Below are 20,205 nucleotides of genomic sequence, written 5' to 3'. Positions count from 1 at the left end.
TAATGTAATGACTGCAAATGATAGATATCTAATGATAGGATGCTTTGTTAATGGTGTGTTTAATGTAGCATGCTCTGCCAATTCCACTGCTACACTCTCCAATATTAAGACCGGGCTCATCTAATTGTCAGGAAAACTGCAGTCAAACTGCCCGAGTCCAACCTACACCCATGCGTCTCTGGATTGAACCCTGCCCACCTTGCTGGCCAATACATTCAGGCTGTACAAAAACGTCAGCACACCGGTCAAACCCAAGCTCAGGCTCCCTGCTCCACATCACATCTTGTGCTTTCCTCTGCTTCAAAACTGATCACCTCGGCCTCCCACTGCCAAACTCCTGGTGCCCCATTTCATCATGCCAACTTCATCATGGTGGTCGTTACGGAAGCGGAGAAGGCCTTGGACTGGTGGTGGAGTGGGACTATTTGTGGGAGGTGCTGGGTTGGTTTGGGTATGGGTTTGTGGACTGGAACACAGCGATTGAGCAGTTTGGGGATCTATTCGTTGGGGGCAGCTTCTCGAGCTGGTTGGAGGAATTTGAGTTGCCCACCAGGATAGGGTTCCAGTATTTATAGGTGAGGGATTTTGTCAGGACCCAAGTGCCGACCTTTCCCCACCTGCGCCCCAGGGGCTACAGGACAAGCTGGTGCCGAAAACGGGGTTGGTGAGGGTAGAGTGTCGGAAATCTATAAGGAGTTAATGGACAGAGGGGGAGCCCCGATTGGAATAGTGAAGCGTTAGTGGGTGGAAGAGCTGGGTAGGGAGGTGGAGTTGTGGGAGGAGGTTTTGAGGAAGGTAAATGCATCCTCTTCGTGTGCTTATGAGCAGCATGGTAGCACAGTGGTTAGCACTGTTGCTTCACAGAGCCAGGTTCGATTCCCACTTGCGTCACTGTCTGTGCGGAGTCTGGCATGTTCTCCGCGTGTCTGCCTAGGTTTGTCCGGGTGCTCCGGTTTCCTCCAAGTCCCGAAAGACATACTTGTTAGGTGAATTGGACATTCTGAATTCTCCCTCAGTGTAACCGAACAAGTGCCGGAGTGTGGCGACTAGGGGCTTTTCACAGCAAGTTCATTGCAGTGTTAATGTAGGCCTACTTGTGACACGAATAAAGATTATGTTAGGCAAAGCCTTATCCAGTTCAAGATGGTTCAAAGGGCACATATGACTATGGCCAGGATAAGCAGGGTTTTTAAAGGGATGGGGGAATAGGTGTGGATGGTGCGCGGCTGGGCCCCGTGAATCATGTCCACATATTTTGTGGTGTCCGAAGCTTGGGGTTTCTGGCGGGGGATCTCCGACGTTTGGGGCAGCACGGTAGCATTGTGGATAGCACAATCGCTTCACAGCTCCAGGGTCCCAGGTTCGATTCCGGCTTGGGTCACTACCTGTGCGGAGTCTGCACATCCTCCCCGTGTGTGCGTAGGTTTCCTCCGGGTGCTCCGGTTTCCTCCCCCAGTCCAAAGATGTGCAGGTTAGGTGGATTGGCCATGATAAATTGCCCCTATTGTTGGGTGGGGTTACTGGGTTATGGGGATAGGGTGGAAGTGTTAACCTTGGGTAGGGTGCTCTTTCCAGGAGCCGGTGCAGACTCGATGGGCCGAATGGCCTCCTTCTGCACTGTAAATTCTATGTTATGTCGGAGGTCTTGAGGGAGAAGGTGGTCCCAAATCCAGAAGTGGCGATCTTTGAAGTGTCAGAAGACCAAGGAGTCCAGGGGGCGAGAGAGGCCGATGTCTTGGCCTTAGCCTCCCTGGTAGCCCAGAGAAGGATCTTATTGGAATGATCTGACTCGGGGAAGCCGAAACCGGGGGCTTGGGTGAGCGACCTAGCAGACTTCTTCAGGCTGGAGAAGATAAAGTTTGCTGGAGAAGATAAAGTTCGCCTTGAGAGGGTCAGTGGAGGGGTTTACCCAGAGATGGCAGCCGTTCTTCGACTTCTTCAAAAATAATCGTCATCGTGAGGATGGTAAAAAAGGAGGTGGGGAAGTGGAAGATGAGATATTAAATATTTATTTGTTTTGATTATTTGCATTCCTGTTTCCTGCTTTTTTATGGTTGTGTTTGACATTGACATATATATAAATGCTTCAATAAAATATTTTTAAAAAACCACACAAGTCAATCAGAAAGCTGTGACAGGCTCTCTCACCCACACTCAGTCCCCCTGTCTAAACCATCTCACACTACCCTGGGAACGTACTTCAAATTCACCAGCTTCGGCGTGGTGGTGACCCATTTCAATTCCCCATGTGCCTTGCAGACTGCCTGCCACAACTATCTTTCGAAATGACAAAGCTGCAAAAATAATACATTGAAAAGGGATCATCTCCGGAAACTGGGAAGCTGTGCTTTTAGCCTGTGATTTTCATTCTTAAATCAAACAGTTTGCTTCCCCACTAGGATTACCTTTCAGACAGCTCTGGGACCGTGACTCTTGCAAATAAGAAGTGGATAGAAATCACTGCTAGTAATATCGACTCACCTTGGTAAGGATACTGATAGGCCACGGCATAAGGCTGTCCATTAGATGCGTAGATTACTTGTTGCGAAGCAGAATGTGGCTGAGCTGCATAAGCACCACTGTACGAATTGTAGCTGTAAACCTGAAAAAAAAGGTCAACTGGTCAGCCCATCCAATATTAACATCTTACAGCACCACAAAGATAATCACACTTGATGCACTCATGTCCCAACCAGAAGACAAATATTTTCACCTTTGCCAAATAGTGTCATTTGTACAACTTTCGCGTCACAGGATCAATAATCCAGAGGCCCAGGCTAATACTGGGTCAATAATCCAGAGGCCCAGGCTAATACTGGATGAATAATCCAGAGGCCCAGGCTAATGCTGGGTCAATAATCCAGAGGCCCAGGCTAATACTGGGTCAATAATCCAGAGGCCCAGGCTAATACTGGATGAATAATCCAGAGGCCTAGGCTAATGCTGGGTCAATAATCCAGAGGCCCAGGCTAATACTGGGTGAATAATGCAGAGGCCTAGGCTAATGCTGGGTCAATAATCCAGAGGCCTAGGCTAATACTGGATGAATAATCCAGAGGCCCATGCTAATGCTGGATGAATAATCCAGAGGCCTAGGCTAATACTGGATGAATAATCCAGAAGCCTAGGCTAATACTGGGTCAATAATCCAGAGGCCCAGGCTAATACTGGGTCAATAATCCAGAGGCCCAGGCTAATACTGGATGAATAATCCAGAGGCCTAGGCTAATGCTGGGTCAATAATCCAGAGGCCTAGGCTAATGCTGGATGAATAATCCAGAGGCCTAAGCTAATACTGGATGAATAATCCAGAAGCCTAGGCTAATACTGGGTCAATAATCCAGAGGCCCAGGCTAATACTGGATGAATGATCCAGAGGCCTAGGCTAATACTGGGTCAATAATCCAGAGGCCCAGGCTAATACTGGGGTCAATAATCCAGAGGCCCAGGCTAATACTGGGTCAATAATCCAGAGGCCCAGGCTAATACTGGGTCAACAATCCAGAGGCCCAGGATAATTCCCTGGGGAGGCATAGGGGTCCAAAACCCACCACGGCCGCTGGTGGAATTTAAATTAAATTCGTAAATCTGCAATACAAAACACTAGTCTCAGTAATGATGCACATGAAACTCTCTTCGATTGTCGCAAAAACCCATCTGGTTCACCGTTGTCCTTTAGGGAAGGACATCTGTCACCCTCACCTGGTCTGGCCTATATGTGACTTCAGATCCACAGTCATGGATTCTTAGCTGCCCTCTGAAATGGCCACTCAGTTCAAGGCAGCAAATGCTGGCCTTGCCAACGAACTACCCTCCGAATGAGGAGGGAGGGATGGTTGATGAAGGGGAAAAAATAATGCACTGACAACCATCTTTGTATCTCAGCGAGCCATCCCTCGGCATTTAAATGTACATCTCTCGGCATTTTAATGTAAAGTGACGTTTCTTTTCCCTAAACATTTGAAGACAACAGCAAAGAATAAAATACATAAATGCAGGAGGAGGCAACCAAATGGGCTTTTACAACATTGTAGTCTGCAAATATAGCACTTCATATTTCCGTCGTGCTACTGAACAAGGGCACAGGAAATTACCTAGTTGAACAACTGCCATTCTGGTCTCCTCATGACTGGAGTGGGAAAAACACTGCAACTCACCAGACAAGAAATCCAAGGTTCAATTTCTAATTGGTCACCTACCCCTCAAGTGTAGGGGGCAACTGGAGAGGGGATGATAGGCAGTCTGCTTACAAAAATAGAAGCCCCCTGTCCACCATTTTCGAAACAATACTCACGCAGGAAGCAACATCTTTAAGCAGACGCACATACCTGCCCTTCCCCAAGAATGGGAAGGTGTCACATTTATCAGAACGTAAGAGCCTGGTGAAGGGTTTATTTACTAGAATTAAAGGCCATCATTGAAGCAAAAGATTCAAATGAACTCAAAAGCAGAGGATGAGCATGATGAGTAAATATTCTGAATGAATACTTCCTCCCAAGTATTCAGCAAAGAACACACTTGCAACAGGTCCTTGCCAGAGAAAAAAAGTAGTAAATTTAAAGATTGTTCTAATCAATTGATCAAATTTGTAGACGATTGTAAACTAGAGCTTTAGTTAGATCCAAGGAGGTGGAGCTCAAAAGTTACAAGACATGCAAATGGGCGGAGCAACGGCAGATTAAATTTAATGTGGGAAAGTGTGCAGTGCTGTACAAAATGGATGCTGTACAAAATGGATGTTGTGTGAACTCCCTGAATGGCCCCGAGATCACAAGAGCATAAAGCAAAAGACCGAGGAGTCCAAAAAAAATCCAAAGAAAACATTATCACTCAGAGCAAATCGGGAACAACTTATATTTACCCAATGCCTTGAATATAATGAAATATCCCAAGATCATAGATCATGGAATTTATGTGCAGAAGGAGGCCATTCGGCCCATCGAGTCTGCACCGGCTCCTGGAAAGAGTACCCTACCCAAGGTTAACACCTCCACCCTATCCCCATAACCCAGTAACCCCACCCAACATTAAGGGCAATTTTGGACACTAAGGGCAATTTTATCAAGTCCCATCCACCTAACTTGCACATCTTTGGACTGTGGGAGGAAACCGGAGGACCCGGAGGAAACGCACGCACACACGGGGAGGACGTGCAGACTCCGCACAGACAGTGACCCAAGCCGGAATCGAACCTGGGACCCTGGAGCTGTGAAGCGATTGTGCTATCCACAATGCTACCGTGCTGCCCTGATGCTTCACAGGAGCATGAAAAGCCAACGTACGAGACCAAGCCACAAATGATATGAGGTCAGATGATCCATAGCTTGGTCAAAGAGGAAACATCTTAAAAGAGGAAAGGGTGGCAGAGAGTCGGAGAGGTTCAGGGAGGGAAATGCAGAGCTTGGGACCTGGAAATCACCAATATTTGGAGCAATGATGATTTGGAATGCACAAAAAGGCCAGAATGAGAGGAGTGCCGATATTATAGAAGATTGTGGAGTTGGAGAATATTACAGAGAGAGCAGGGGTGAGACCACAGAGGGATTTAAAAACAATGTTGGCCATTTTAAAATCAAGTTGTTGCTTAGTTGACAAGGGGCCAATGAAGTTCAGCAAGGATAAGGGTGGCAGGGTAACAGATTTAGGCGAGGACAGAACTTTTGAGAATTGCATATTTATTATGGAGGGTATAACATGAGACCAGCCCAGAGTGAGTAGGAATAAACAAAGTCAACAGGATAGTGAATAACATTAGTGAATCATATTAGTGAAATTACAAGTTTATGGTGGCTATCATCAAACATCTGGGCAGCCAACACCTCAAAAGTCTCCAGTACTGGGCACCAAGAATTAAGAGGTCATCAAGCACTGGTGGCAGTGTACAGTTCCAGGGCTGATCCATAGTTATTGGAGGTTATGTGGCTTCTTTCACAGCATCTTCCAAATCCGTGACCTCAACTACCTAGTAGGACAAGATGTAAAGACGCCGGCAATGGACTGGGGAGAATACAGTAAGAAGTCTTACAACACCAGGTTAAAATCAAGTTATTGCTTAATTGACTAGTGGCCAACGAAGTTCAGCAAGGATAAAGGCAGGGTAACAGATGTAGGCAAGGGCAGAGGGATTTAAAAACAATGTTGGCCATTTTAAAATCAAGTTGTTGCTTAGTTGACAAGGGGCCAATGAAGTTCAGCAAGGATAAAGGTGGCAGGGTAACAGATTTAGGCGAGGACAGAACTTTTGAGAATTGCATGTTTATTATGGAAGGTATAACGTGAGACCAGCCCAGAGTGAGTAGGGCTAAACAGTCAACAGGTAGAAGGACAAGGGCAGCAGGCATAAGGGAACACCATCACCTGAAAGTTCCCCTCCCAAGTCACACATCATCTCGGACATACATCATCATCCTTCATTGCCACTGGGTCAAAATCCTGGAGTACGCTAACTAACAGCATGATAAGAACTGCAGCAATCCCAGGAGGATGACCATGATCTACTCAAGAAAAACTCGGGACAAGCAGTAAATGCTGGCCTTGTCAGTGGCAATCTACAAGAGATCAGAGACCAAGAATCTTGCGGCAAGAGTTCTCCCAGTGAGCCAGAGAAGTCACAGCCAGAGTGAGACACAGCTAAGAGTGAGTTTGGGAATTTGAAGCTAGGTGGGAATTCAAAGCTTTTTGGGGGGGTGGGGGGGAGGTGTTTCTTAGCTTGGGGGGGGAAGGAGGTGCTTCTTATCCCTGGTAAGTGACTGGTAAGTAGTTTTTCTTTTTTCTTTTTCTTTTCATTGGTATATTTATTTATTTTTTCTTCGTTTTTCTTGGAATTGTAGTTGAGTAAGTTAACCGAAGGTTTAAGACATGGCAGGAGATCCCAGACCCGTGTCATGCTCCACGTGAGGATTGTGGGAGCTCAGTGACATGCCCACTGTCCCTGGCTCCTTCACGTGCAGGAAGTGTGTCCAGTTGCAGCTCCTGTTAGACCGCTTGACGGCTCTGGAGCTGCAGATGGACTCACTTTGGAGCATCCGCGATGCTGAGGAGGTTGTGGATAGCACGTTTAGCGAATTAGTCACACCGCAGGTGAAAGTTACTGAGGGAGATAGAAAATGGGTGACCAAAAGACAGAGCAAGAGTAGGAAGGCAGTGCAGGTGCCCCCTGTGGTCATCTCCCGACAAAACAGATATACCGCTTTGGATACTGTTGAGGGAAATGGCTCACCAGAGGAAGGAAGCAGCAGCCAGGTTCATGGCACCGTGGCTGGCTCTGCTGCGCAGCAGGGCAGGAAGAAGAATGGCAGGGCTATAGTGATTGGGGATTCAATCGTAAGGGGAATAGACAATCGGTTCTGCGGACGCAATTGAGCCTCCAGGGTGGTATGTTGCCTCCCTGGTGCAAGGGTCAAGGATGTCTCGGAGCGGCTGCAGGACATTCTGGGGGGGGGGGGGGGGGGGGGGGGAAGAGCGAGCCAGAGCCAGAGAGCCAGAGAGCGAGAGCGCAAGCGCGAGAGAGGTGAACAGCCAGCTGTCGTGGTGTACATAGGCACCAACGATATAGGTAAAAAACAGGATGAGGTCCGACAAGCTGCATTCAGGAAGTTAGGAGTTAAACTAAAAAGTAGGGCCTCAAAGGTAGTAATCTCAGGATTGCTACCTGTGCCACGAGCTAATCAAAGTAGGAATTTCAGGATAGATAGGATGAATGCGTGGCTCGAGAGATGGTGCAAGAAGGAGGGATTCAAATTCCTGGGGCATTGGAACCAGTTCTGGGGGAGGTGGGACCAGTACAAACCGGACAGTCTGCACCTGGGCAGCACTGGAACCGATGTTTGCTAGAGCTGTTAGGGAAGGTTTAAACTAATGTGGCAGGGGGATGGGAACCAATGCAGAAAGTCGGAAGGTAGTAAAACAGGGACAGAAACAAAAGGCAGTAAGGGGGAAATTGTAAGGCAGAGAAGCCATTGTCAAAAATCAAAAAGGGCGACAGTACAAGGTACAGTGACTGAGGGGAGCTCAGTGAATAGGCCCAGTAATACCAAAAGGAATAAAATGGGAAGTAAAAACATAAATGGTAAGTGATGCGGCAGGTTGTTACATGAAGATATGGGTTCAACGACAAGGAAAATTAGGAGAAAAGTTAAGAGGAAATATAACCTAGGAGAGGTTACTGATCGAGGTGTTAAGATTCAAAACAGAAGTATAAAAGCCAACATTAGTGTACTTTACCCGAATGCTCGTAGTATTCGGAATAAGGTAAATGAGTTGATGGCGAAAATCATCGTGAATGACTATGATTTAGTGGCCATTACTGAAACAGGTTAAAGGATGGTCATGACTGGGAGTTAAACATCCGAGGGTATCAAACTATTCGGAAGGACAGAGTGGATGTTATTTAAGGATGACATCCGGAAAAATTGTAAGGTATGACATCGGTGCTATGGAGGATAAGGTTGAATCCATTTGAGTGGAAATCAGAAACAGTAAGGCGAAAAAGTCACTGATAGGAGTAGTCTATAGGCCACCAAATAATAACATTATGGTGGGGCAGGCAATACACAAAGAAATAACTGATGCATGTAGAAATGGTACAGCAGTTATCATGGGGGATTTTAATCTACATGTCGATTGGTTTAACCAGGTCGGTCAAGGCAGCCTTGAGGAGGAGTTTATAGAATGTATCCGTGATAGTTTCCTAGAACAGTAATGGAACCTACAAGGGAACAAGTGGTCCTAGATCTAGTCCTGTGTAATGAGACAGGATTGATTAATGATCTCATAGGTGAGGGATCCTCTCGGAAGGAGTGATCACAGTATGGTGGAATTTAAAATACAGATGGAGGGTGAGAAGGTAAAATCAAACACTAGTGTTTTGTGCTTAAAGGAGATTACAATGGGATGAGAGAACTAGCTAAGGTAGACTGGGAGCAAAGTCTTTATGGTAAAACAGTTGAAGAACGTGGAGAACGTTCCAAGAGATTTTTCACAGTGCTCAGCAAAGTTTATATCAACTGATGGAACCATCAATTTACCAGACACGTGTTTCCGATGTGAATCTAGGCTTTAATCGACTTACTTCAGAGCCAGCCTGTTACCTGTCGATGAATTCGTAGTGACCCAGGCTGACTCTGGACACGGATACTTATACAGCTGCACTAGGGGGAGGAGTCGTGGGCGGAACCAAGGGTGGAGCCCGGTACAAGTTCCTAAGTGCTCCCAGCGCTACTCCCCCTAGTGGTAGGATGGCACTACTGCGCTTACAATAACAGCGTGAATTAGTATATATACATTCATATATTACATTCACCACATTCACCCCCTGCAAAAAAATCAAGTCCGGCGGGGGTGGTGGTCTAGTCTATAACATCAGTCTGTCCGGCGGTCGGATTGTCCGCTGTGATCTGCGGAGCACCGGGGTTGCAGCCTCTTGCGGTGGCTGGACGGGTGTAGTTGTTGGGGTACGATGGCGGACTCCAGGGAGGGTTGTATTCGAGCTTCATACTCTCCTGGTTCGACCGGGGACTGGGGGTGCTGGGGACTGACCGGCGTGGGTGCGCGGGACTGGTGGAGCGAGCTCGTGGGCTCGGGAGCGCAAGGGGGCGGCAGCATGGGGTGTAGGGTGAGAGATCCTTCTGTGGGGAAGAGGGAGCGCTGGATCCGGCGGGTGCCAGATTCCAGAGGGATACAGTGTCCTGACGGCCGTCAGGGAACTCGACGAATGCGTACTGGGGGTTGCAGTGGAGTAAGCGCACCTTCTCAACAAGGGGGTCGGTTTTGTGCCCACTGACGTGTTTCCTCAGGAGTACGGGGCCCGGCGTCCTCAGCCATGCCGGAAATGAGACCCCCGTGGTAGTGTCCCTGGAAAAAATGAAGAGCCTCTTGTGAGGGGTCTGGTTGGTCGCCATACACAAGAGGGACTGGGAGGACTTCCTGCCACTGGGAAGCGTTGAGGCTTTCAAAGGGCCTAGAAGCCTTGACCAGGTGGGCCCTGTCTGGTCTATAGAAGTGCGGTTTGCACTCTGCACAGATCGGGCAGTCCCTGGTGACTGCTTTTACCTCCTCGTTGGAGAAAGGCAGGTTTCGGGCCCTGATGTAGTGGGCAAGCCAGGTGACCCCCGGGTGGCAGAGGTCATTGTGGATACTTTTTAATTGGTCGATCTGCACGCTGGCGCATGTCCCGCGGGATAGGGCATCCAGAGGCTCGTTGAGCTTCCTGGGTCGATATTTGATATCATAATTGTAGGTGGAGAGTTCAATCCTCCACCTCAGAATTTTATCGTTTTTTATTTTGCCCCTTTGCGAGTTGTCGAACATGAAGGCAACCGATCTTTGGTCGGTGATGAGGGTGAACCTCCTACCTGTGAGGTAGTGCCTCCAGTGACGGATAGCCTCCACAATGGCTTGTGCTTCTTTCTCGACTGAGGAGTGTCGGAGTTCTGAAGTGGAGAGGGTACAGGAGAAAAATGCAACGGGTCTCCCTGCCTGGTTTAACGTGGCTGCAAGAGCTACCTCTGAGGCGTCGCTCTCTACCTGGAATGGGGAGGATTCATCCACCATCCGCATGGCCGCTTTGGCGATGTCCTCCTTGATGCCGTCGAAGGCCTGGCGTGCCGCGGCTGACATGGGAAATCGTGTGGTCCTAAAGAGTGGGCGGGCTTTGTCCGCATATTGAGGGACCCACTGGGCGTAGTAAGAAAAAAATCCCAAGTACCGTTTGAGGGCCTTGGGACAATGAGGGGGAGGGAGTTCTAAGAGGGGGGGTCGGGGCCCAGGACTCCGTTTTTCATGACATAGCCGAGGATGGCTAGTCTGGATGTGCGGAAAACGCATTTCTCCTTGTTGTACGTTAGGTTGAGTTTCTGTGCCGTCTGGAGAAAACGGTGGAGGTTGGCGTCGTGGTCCTGCTGGTCATAGCCGCAGATGGTGACATTGTCCAAGTACGGAAACGTGGCCCGCAGCCCGTACTGGTCCATTGCTCGTTGGAACACCGAGACCCCATTCGTGACGCCGAAGGGGACCCGGAGGAAATGGAAGAGGCGGCCATCGGCCTCGAATGCCGTGTAGTGGCGGTCCTCCGGGTGGATTGGGAGCTGGTGGTATGCAGACTTCAGATCCACCGTGGAGAAGAGCCGATACTGGGCGATCTGATTTACCATGTCTGCAATCCTGGGGAGGGGATACGCATCGAGGAGCATAAATCTATTTATAGTCTGACTGTAGTCGACCACCATACGGAATTTTTCCCCAGTCTTAACGACCACCACCTGAGCTCTCCAGGGACTATTGCTGGCCTCTATAACCCCCTCACTAAGTAGCCTTCGGACCTCTTCTCTAATAAATACCCTATCCTGCAGGTTATACCGCCTGCTACGAGTGGCTACGGGTTTACAGTCCTTAGTGATATTGGCAAAGAGAGGAGGGGGAGGGATTCGCAGCGTAGTGAGGCTGCAGATTGTGAGTGGGGGCAGGGGCCCTCCAAAGCCGAGGGTGAGGCTCTTGAGGTTACACTGGAAGTCTAGGCCTAATAAGAGTGGCGCGCAGAGTTCAGGCAAAACGTAGAGTTTAAACTTCGAGTAATTAGTGCCTCGGATTGTGAGTGTCGCGGCGGTGCACCCCTGGATCTGGACCGAGTGGGAGCCTGAAGCGAGCGCGATAGTTTGCTGGGCGGGGAAAACGGAGAGCGAACAGCGTCTTACCAGGTCTGGGTGTATGAAGCTCTCTGTGCCCCCGGAGTCGAAGAGGCATGGCGTTTTGTACCCATTGATATGGACCTCTGCCATCGAGTTTCGTAGGTTCTTCGATCGGGATTGGTCTAGGGTGACCGCGCTGAGTTGCGGGTAGTCGGTGGCTCGATCAGCAGTGCTGGAGTGGCCCCGTGATGACTGCCCTCTGAGTTCGTAGTCTTGTTCGAATTCCTCCGCTGGGTTGTCCGAGCGCGGAGATGCTGAACGGGCCCGTGGATCGCACGTGGCGGGCGGCGAGGAAGGTGCCGTCCAAGATGGCGGCTCCCATGAGTCGCACGTGGCCGGCCGCATTGTGGAGGTTTTCCAAGATGGCGGCCCCCATGAATCGCACGTGGCTGGTGGGGGGGGGCGGAGTCGGGGCATAGGCCGCAGCGTTTCGGGCCCCGCGGGGCTGAGAGTGCGGGGAGCGGTTACTGCGAGTCACTGGGGAGTTGGAAGCCGGGGCCCTTTTTGCGAGGCACACTCTAGCGTAATGCCCTTTTCGCCCGCAGCTGCTGCAGGTCGCGTTATGGGCCGGGCAGTGCTGCCGCGGGTGCTGGTTCTGGCCGCAGAAATGGCATGCTGGAGCAGCATTGTGGCTGGCTGGGGCAGCATGGTGGCTGGGCGGCCGCGTAGCACAGGCCTGGGGGAGTTGCTGGTCGGGGGCCCATGATGGGGTTGCGGGGAACGAGTTAAGGCTGCGGAAGGAGGCCTCCATCGTGGTCGCAGCTTCCACAGTCGTTTCTAAGTCCTGGGCCCCCTTTTCCAGCCGTCGTTGGCGCACATAGTTAGACCTGAGGCCCGCTACAAAAACATTACGTACCGTCAATTCCCTGTGTTCAGCCGCGGTAACCGCTTAGTAATTACAGTCATTGGACAAATTGTTAAGTTCGCTTAGGAATTCGGCGAGTGATTCCGTAGGCTGCTGACGGCGAATTGTAAACACATGGCGAGCGTAAACTTCATTAATTGGCCTTACATACATTTTTTCGAGAACTGCTAGCGCCGCAGTATATGAACTGGCCGAGTTTAGTTGCGTTGAGATTCTATGGCTCACCCTCGTGTGCAGTAGACTCAGCTTCTGATCCTCTGTAGTTTCGGCTGTGCTTGCTTCGGCCAGGTAGGCCTTGAAGCACCGGATCCAAGGGAGAAGATTTCTTTAGCCTCAGCATCCTGCGGGTTGAGTTCCAGGCGTCCAGGCTTGAGGGCCAATTCCATAATTGATCTTACTGTTCTTAAATCGATTAAATTGATGGAACCATCAATTCACCAGACAAGTCTTTCCGATGTGAATCTGGGCTTTAATCGCCTTACTTCAGAGCCATCCCGTTACCTGTCGATGAACTCGTAGTGACCCAGGCTGACTCTGGACACGGATTCTTATACAGCTGCACTAGGGGGAGGAGTCGCGGGCGGAACCATGGGTGGAGCACAGTACAAGTTCCTAAGTGCTCCCAGCGCTACTCCCCCTAGTGGTAGGATGGCGCTACTGCGCTTACAATAACAGTGTGAATTAGTATATATACATTCATATATTACATTCACCACATCAACAAAAAGGAAGGAGGTAGAAAGAGGGAAAATCAACCGTGGATATCTGAGGAAATAAGGGAGAGTACCAAATTTAAGGAAAAAGCATACAAAGTGGCAAAGATTAGTGGGAGACTAGAGGACTGGGAAATCTTTAGAGGGCAACAGAAAGCTACTAAAACAGCTATAAAGAAGTCTAAGATAGATTATGAGAGTAAACTTGCTCAGAATATAAAAACAGGTACTAAAAGTTTCTACAAATATATAAAATAAAAAAAAAGAGTGGCTCAGGTAAATATTGGTCCTTTAGAGGATGAGAAGGGAGATTTAATAATGAGAGATGAGGAAATGGCTGAGGAACTGAACAGGTTTTTTGGGTCGGTCTTCACAGTAGAAGACACAAATAACATGCCAGTGACTGATAGAAATGAGGCTATGACAGGTGAGGACCATGAGATGATTGTTATCACTAAGGACGTAGTGATGGGCAAGCTAATGGGGTTAAAGATAGACAAGTCTCCTGGCCCTGATGGAATGCATCCCAGAGTGCTAAAAGAGATGGCTAGGGAAATTGCAAATGCACTAGTGATAATTTATCAAAATTCACTAGACTCTGGGGTGGTGCCGGCGGATTGGAAATTAGTAAACTTGACACCACTGTTTAAAAAAGGAGGTAGGCAGAAAGCGGGTAATTATAGGCCAGTGAGCTTAACTTCAGTAGTAGGGAAGATGCTGGAATCTATCATCAAGGAAGAAATAGCGAGGCATCTGGATGGAAATTGTCCCATTGGGCAGACGCAGCATGGGTTCATAAAGGGCAGGTCTTGCCTAACTAATTTAGTGGAATTTTGTGAGGACATTACCAGAGCGGTAGATAATGGGGAGCCAATGGATGTGGTATATCTGGATTTCCAAAAAGCTTTTGACAAGGTGCCACACAAAAGGTTGCTTCATAAGATAAAGATGCATGGCATTATGGGTAAAGTAGTAGCATGGATAGAAGATTGGTTAATTAATAGAAAGCAAAGAGTGGGGATTAATGGTTGTTTCACTGGTTGGCAATCAGTAGCTAGTGGTGTCCCTCAGGGATCAGTGTTGGGCCCACAACTGTTCACAATTTACAGAGATGGTTTGGAGCTGGGGACCAAGGGTAATGTGTTCAAGTTTGCAGACGACACCAATATGCGTGGTAAAGCAAAAAGTACAGAGGATACCGGAATTCTGCAGATGGATTTGGATAGGTTAAGTGAATGGGCTAGGGTCTGGCAGGTGGAATACAATGTTGACAAATGTGAGGTTATCCATTTTGGTAGGAATAACAGCAAAAGGGATTGTTATTTAAATGATAACATGCTGCTGTGCAGTGAGACCTGGGTGTTCTCATGCATGAGTCGCAAAAAGTTGGTTTGCAGGTGCAACAGGTGATTAAGAAAGCGAATGGAATTTTGTCCTTCATTGCTAGAGGGATGGAGTTTAAGACTAGGGAGGTTATGCTGCAATTGTATAAGGTGTTAGTGAGGCCACACCTGGAGTATTGTGTTCAGTTTTGGTCTCCTTACACGAGAAAGGACGTACTGGCGCTGGAGGGTGTGCAGAGGAGATTCACGAGGTTAATCCCAGAGCTGAAGGAGTTGGATTACGAGGAGCGGTCGAGTAGACTGGGACTGTACTCGTTGGAATTTAGAAGGATGAGGGGGTTCTTGTAGAAACATACAAAATTACGAAGGGAATAGATAGGATAGATGTGGGCAGGTTGTTTCCACTGGCGGGCAAAAGCAGATCTAGGGGGCATAGCCTCAAAATAAGGGGAAGTAGATTTAGGACTGAGTTTAGGAGGAACTTCTTCACCCAAAGGGTTGTGAATCTATGGAATTCCTTGTCCAGTGAAGCAGTTGAGGCTCCTTCATTAAATGCTTTTAAGATAAAGATAGATAGTTTTTTGAAGAATAAAGGGATTAAGGGTTATGGTGTTCGGGCTGGAAAGTGGAGCTGAGTCCACAAAAGATCAGCCATGATCTTATTGAATGGCGGAGCAGCCTTGAGGGGCCAGGTGGCCTACTCCTGCTCATAATGCTTATGTTCTTATGTTGGTTCTAAGTCCTCCTGACTCCCCAACACCGGTCTACCAATCACAAGACACAATCTGGAGTGTGATGGAACACTGTCCACTTACCTGGATGAGTACAACTCCATCAACACTCCAGTTTGACACCATCCAGGACAAAGCAAAATTTGATTGGCACCCCTTCCACAAACATTCACTCCCTCCACACCAACACATCCACACCTACTAGATGCAATGCAGGAACTCACCAAAGGTCCTTGGACATCACCTTCCAAACCCACAACGGCAGAAGATACCTGGGAACACCACCATCTCGAAATTCCCCTCCAAGACACTCGCCATCCTGACTTGGAAATATATCGCCGTTCCTTCACTTGTCACTGGCTCAAAATGCTGGACGTTCCTCCCTAACAGCACGATGGGTGTACCTACACCACATGGACTACAGCGGTTCAAGACCGCACACCACCACCTTAGGGATGGGCAATGAATGTTGGTCTAGCCAGCGATATCCACATCCCATGAATGATATATATTTTTAAAATCCCACGAATAAATTATAAACACTGAAAACCACAGTTTTTCCAACCTGAAAGGAGGCCCCAGAAAGGTGCTCTTACAGAGATCATGTTAACCCAGGTTACTACTTAAATTAAATTAGAGGCAAAACGTGGAGACTAACCTCAAACTAGTAACAGGTCATTTTAAGTCTCCTGTCAAGAAACTCTTCACAGTTATCAAATTGTTAAGGGGTAAGAGGTCACAACTCTTTGGATGCATGGACTAAGATGGGGTGGATGTATAATTAACGGAACACAGTCAGAAATTAGCATTACTGATGCTTATAAAAACACAAAATGTCTGAACCCACAAGAATTTAAAACAATCTACACTGGAGCATGTTTCTTCAGAGTCCAGCAAGTTGCCTGGCCCTTCTGATATCCTGTTTGTACATGTGCCTGGAAGCAGTTCATGCCTTGGACTCAAGGGTAGTCTTTAACTTGGGCTCAAGGGTAGTCTTTAACTTAACCAACTACCAAACAGCGTGTGGAATGTATTTAACCCAGAGGGCCTTTGGAGCACAGAGCTGTCAATCAAATGGGATCAAGGGATTTTTTTTTGTTTAAACCATTTGGCCTATTCCTTGAAGAAACCTCTGGCTCTTTCTCAACAGACCAGCAATTCTAATAATTACTTCTCAGTGGAAGGCATGAGGATAGCCTTCAGCCAATTGTTTTCCTTGAATACATTTATCGACCTGAAACAAAGCACTTTGCAAGCATATAGCAATGGTTAGCACTGGTGCTTCACAGCGCCAGAGACCCTGGTTCGATTTCTGGCTTGGGTTATTGTCTGTGCGGAGTTTGCACGTTTTCCCTGTGTCTGCGTGGAATTCCTCCGGGTGCTCCGCTTTCCACCCACAAGTCCGGAAAGACGTGCTTGTAAGGTGATTTGGACATTCTGAATTCTCCTTCTGTGTACCCGAACAGGCGCTAGAGTGTGGTGATTAGGGGATTTTCACACTAACTTCATTGCAAGGTTGTTTTTTTTGTTTTTAAAAAAAAATAAATTTAGAGTACCCAATTCCTTTTTTCCAATTTAGGGGCAATTTAGCATGGCCAATCCACCTACCCTGCACAACTTTGGGTTGTGGGGGCAAAACCCACGCAAACACAGGGAGAATGTGCAAACTCCACACAGGTAGTGACCCAGGGCCGGAATCGAACCTCGGACCTCAGCGCCACGAGGCAGCAGTGCTCACCACTGTGCCACCATGCTGCCCAACTTCGTTGCAGTGTTAATGTAAGCCTACTTGTGGCACTATAAAGTTTATTATTGTAACAGACCATTCAGCCCTCAAGTTGGTTTCACCATTCAATTAAAATCAATGTTAACTTCCGCCTTCATTCCAGTTACTCACCTTTGTTCCATGTCCCTGAACACTCTTCTATAATAAAAAGCTCTTAACCTCAGTATTGAGATTTTCAATTAACCCTGGAATCTATGTCCAATCAGATTGATCAGTAGCCCAAAATACTGGAGACCATTGTCAAATAGAAACAAAAACACCTACAGGGGGTACACCGATGGTGCTGTAAGTTCCAGAAATTTGACCCAGTGACAGTGACAGTGATATTTGGTGATATTGTTCCAAGGCAGAATAGCGATTGGCTTGGAAGGGAACTTGTGCTCCCTTGCAGCTGCTGCCCTAGTCCTTCATAGTGGCAGAGATCAGGGGTTTGGAAGATGCTGTAAAAGGAGCCTTGGCAAGTTGCCCCAATGCATCTTCCAGATGGTACACACTGCTGCCAATGTGCGTCAGTGGTGGAGGAAGTGAATGTTCAGTATGGTGGATAAGGTGCTTTGTCCTACACGGGATCAAGCTTAAGCGTTGCTGGAATCACACAACTGGAGGAGAGGGGAGAATATTCCATCACACCCCATTTTGTGCCTTTAGATGGTGGACAGATTTTGGGGAGTCACGGAGTTACTCTGCAGAATTCCCAGTCTCTGACCTGCTTTTGCAGACACAGTATTTACATGGCTATGTCTAGTTCAGCTTCTGGGTCAATGATAGATTCAGCAATGGTAATGCCATTGAATGTCAAGGTTAGGTTCTCTTATTGGCGATGGTCATTGCATGGCACGAATGTTACTTAACAATCAGGCCAAGCCCGAATATTGTCCAGGTCTTGCTGCAGCAACAGGGATGGACAGTAGCACAGCAATTAGTACTGTTGCTTCACATAGTCACAGGTTCAATTCGTGGCTTGGATAACTGTCTAGTGTGGAGTTTACACTTTCTCCCCGTGTCTGTTTGGGTTTCCTCCGGGTGCTCTGGTTTCTTCACACAGTCCAAAGATGTGCAGGTTAGGTGGACTGGCCGTGCTAAATTACCCTTAGTGTCCAAAATGGTTAGGTGAGGGTTACTGGGTTACGGGGATATGGTGGATGTGTGGGCTGATCTTGCCAAGGCCGGTGCAGACTTGATGCACCAAATGGCCTCCTTCTGTACTGTAAGTCCTATGGTTCTATGATTGCCTCAGTATCTAAGAGTTGTAAATGGTACTGAACACTGTGCAATCAACCAATAACAACAAACATCCCCAGTTCAGACGTTATGGGAGGGAAAGTCATTGATGAAGGTAGTTGGGCCTGGGGCAACATCCCGGGACTGAGATGATCGGCCTCCAACCATCACAGCCACCTTCCTTTGTGCCAAGTATTATTCCAACTAGTGGATAGTTCCTCTTCTGCCATTCTGTACCCCCTGATCTCTCACCAGTTTAGAGTTAACCTGGTGTTGCAAGACTTCTTACTGTGCTCACCCCAGTCCAATGCCGGCATCTCCACATCATCTCATCAGTTTGTCATTGACTTCAATTTTATTTGGGTTCCTGAATGCCACACGTGGTCAAATGCCTCCTGGATGTGAAGGGCAGTGATTCTCAGCTCACCCTAGGGAGCTCTCTTGTTCAACCCAGGGATGTTTACTGGAGCTGCCTCCTTCTGTCAGTTGTTAAATTATCCACCCATTCATGGCATGCTCAGATCTGTTGGAGAATCACTTGGCACAGTCTATAACATGCTGCTTATGCTGTTCAAGTGCATGCAGTCCTCTGTTGTGACTAAAGTACGTCGGTTGCTTCTCTTGGGCATGTTCTCCGCCACTTAATGAACGAGGAGTGAAGCCCTGGCATGATGGTTGTGGAAGAGTGGTAGATATGCCAAAACATGAGGTGGCAGATTGTGGTCGAAAATCATCCTGCTGCTGTTGATGGCCCACAACACCTTATGGATACCCAGTTTTGAGCTACAAGATTTTTTCAAAATCTATCCCATCTAGCACGGTGGTAGAGTCACACATGATGGAGGATACATTCAATGTGAAGACAGGACTTCACCTCCACAAGGACGTTGCGGCGGCCACCCATTGTAATTTTGAATTGCGGTTTAATGCAACCGAGTGGCTTTTTCAGCCATTTCACAGGAGAGTTAAGAGTCAACTGCTTTTCCGTGGATGTGGAGTTGTCCACAGACTAGAACAAATGGGTTTCCTACCCCAAAAACGACATTAGTGAACCAGCTAGTTTTGCAGCAATCCATTAACTCCATGGTAATCATTTCTGATCCTGACTTTTTTTCTTCATTTCAGATTTATTGAATGAACTAAATTCAAATTCAGAAACTGCCATGATAACATTGGAATTTCAGTCTCTGGATTATTTATCCAGATCTCCGAGTTACTAGTCCATTAATGTAGCTGCTAGGTTACCAAACCCCTGTACCCTCAACTCCTATCCCCGCATGGCCGAATATTTTATTGACATTTACCATCTCACCTTGCACAAGGTGCCATGTTAGCGATGCCTGTAAAATTGTGGCGAAGACAGAATCAAAACATTTGAGGAGTGAAGAATTAAAACTGACAAAGAAGGTACGGTTTAGCTGCATTATTAAAAGGAACTATGAGCATTACTGAAAGAAAGCAACTATTCAGAATTGCAGAGAAAAACATCAAGAATTTCTCCATAAATCAAAAAGCTCAATCTATTTGCTGGAATCTTTAAAACAAGCCAATGTATTGTTTTGGACTTGCTAATGGCCGCCTATGCGGGAACCGATGGCTGCTTACCCAGGAGCAGCCGGAAGCAGAATGTTCTGGAAAATTTGTTAAGCATCGAGAAAGAATTGCAATCCTTGAAGGATTCAATTGAGAGAAAAACAATACTCCGGATCTGTTCAACTGGACTGTTTCACTAGTCTGATGTTCACTCAATAGTTCAGTCAAATGTTCACTCAAAAGACATTTGTGGGCAGCACGGTACCATTGTGGTGAGCACGGTTGCTTCACAGCTCCAGGGTCCCAGGTTTGATTCCTGGCTTGGGTCA

At 47.7% G+C, this 20,205-nt stretch overlaps 1 protein-coding gene across 1 annotated transcript in view; it reads right to left on the bottom strand.

Annotated features, from left to right (window-relative positions):
* The window catches only part of plekhb2 (pleckstrin homology domain containing, family B (evectins) member 2), a 52,840-nt gene that overhangs the window by 6,580 nt on the left and 26,055 nt on the right, over window positions 1-20,205 (bottom strand). Inside the window, exon 7 of the mRNA XM_038816353.1 lies at window positions 2,482-2,602. Coding sequence (XP_038672281.1) covers window positions 2,482-2,602 — 121 coding nt within the window. The remainder of the gene's footprint in view (window positions 1-2,481; window positions 2,603-20,205) is intronic.

This window comes from Scyliorhinus canicula, chromosome 13 (assembly GCF_902713615.1).
Source record: "Scyliorhinus canicula chromosome 13, sScyCan1.1, whole genome shotgun sequence".
In the NCBI taxonomy this organism is placed as follows: Eukaryota; Metazoa; Chordata; class Chondrichthyes; order Carcharhiniformes; family Scyliorhinidae; genus Scyliorhinus; species Scyliorhinus canicula.
Note: the sequence above shows the minus strand (reverse complement) of the source record. Positions and strands in the feature narration are given on the sequence as shown.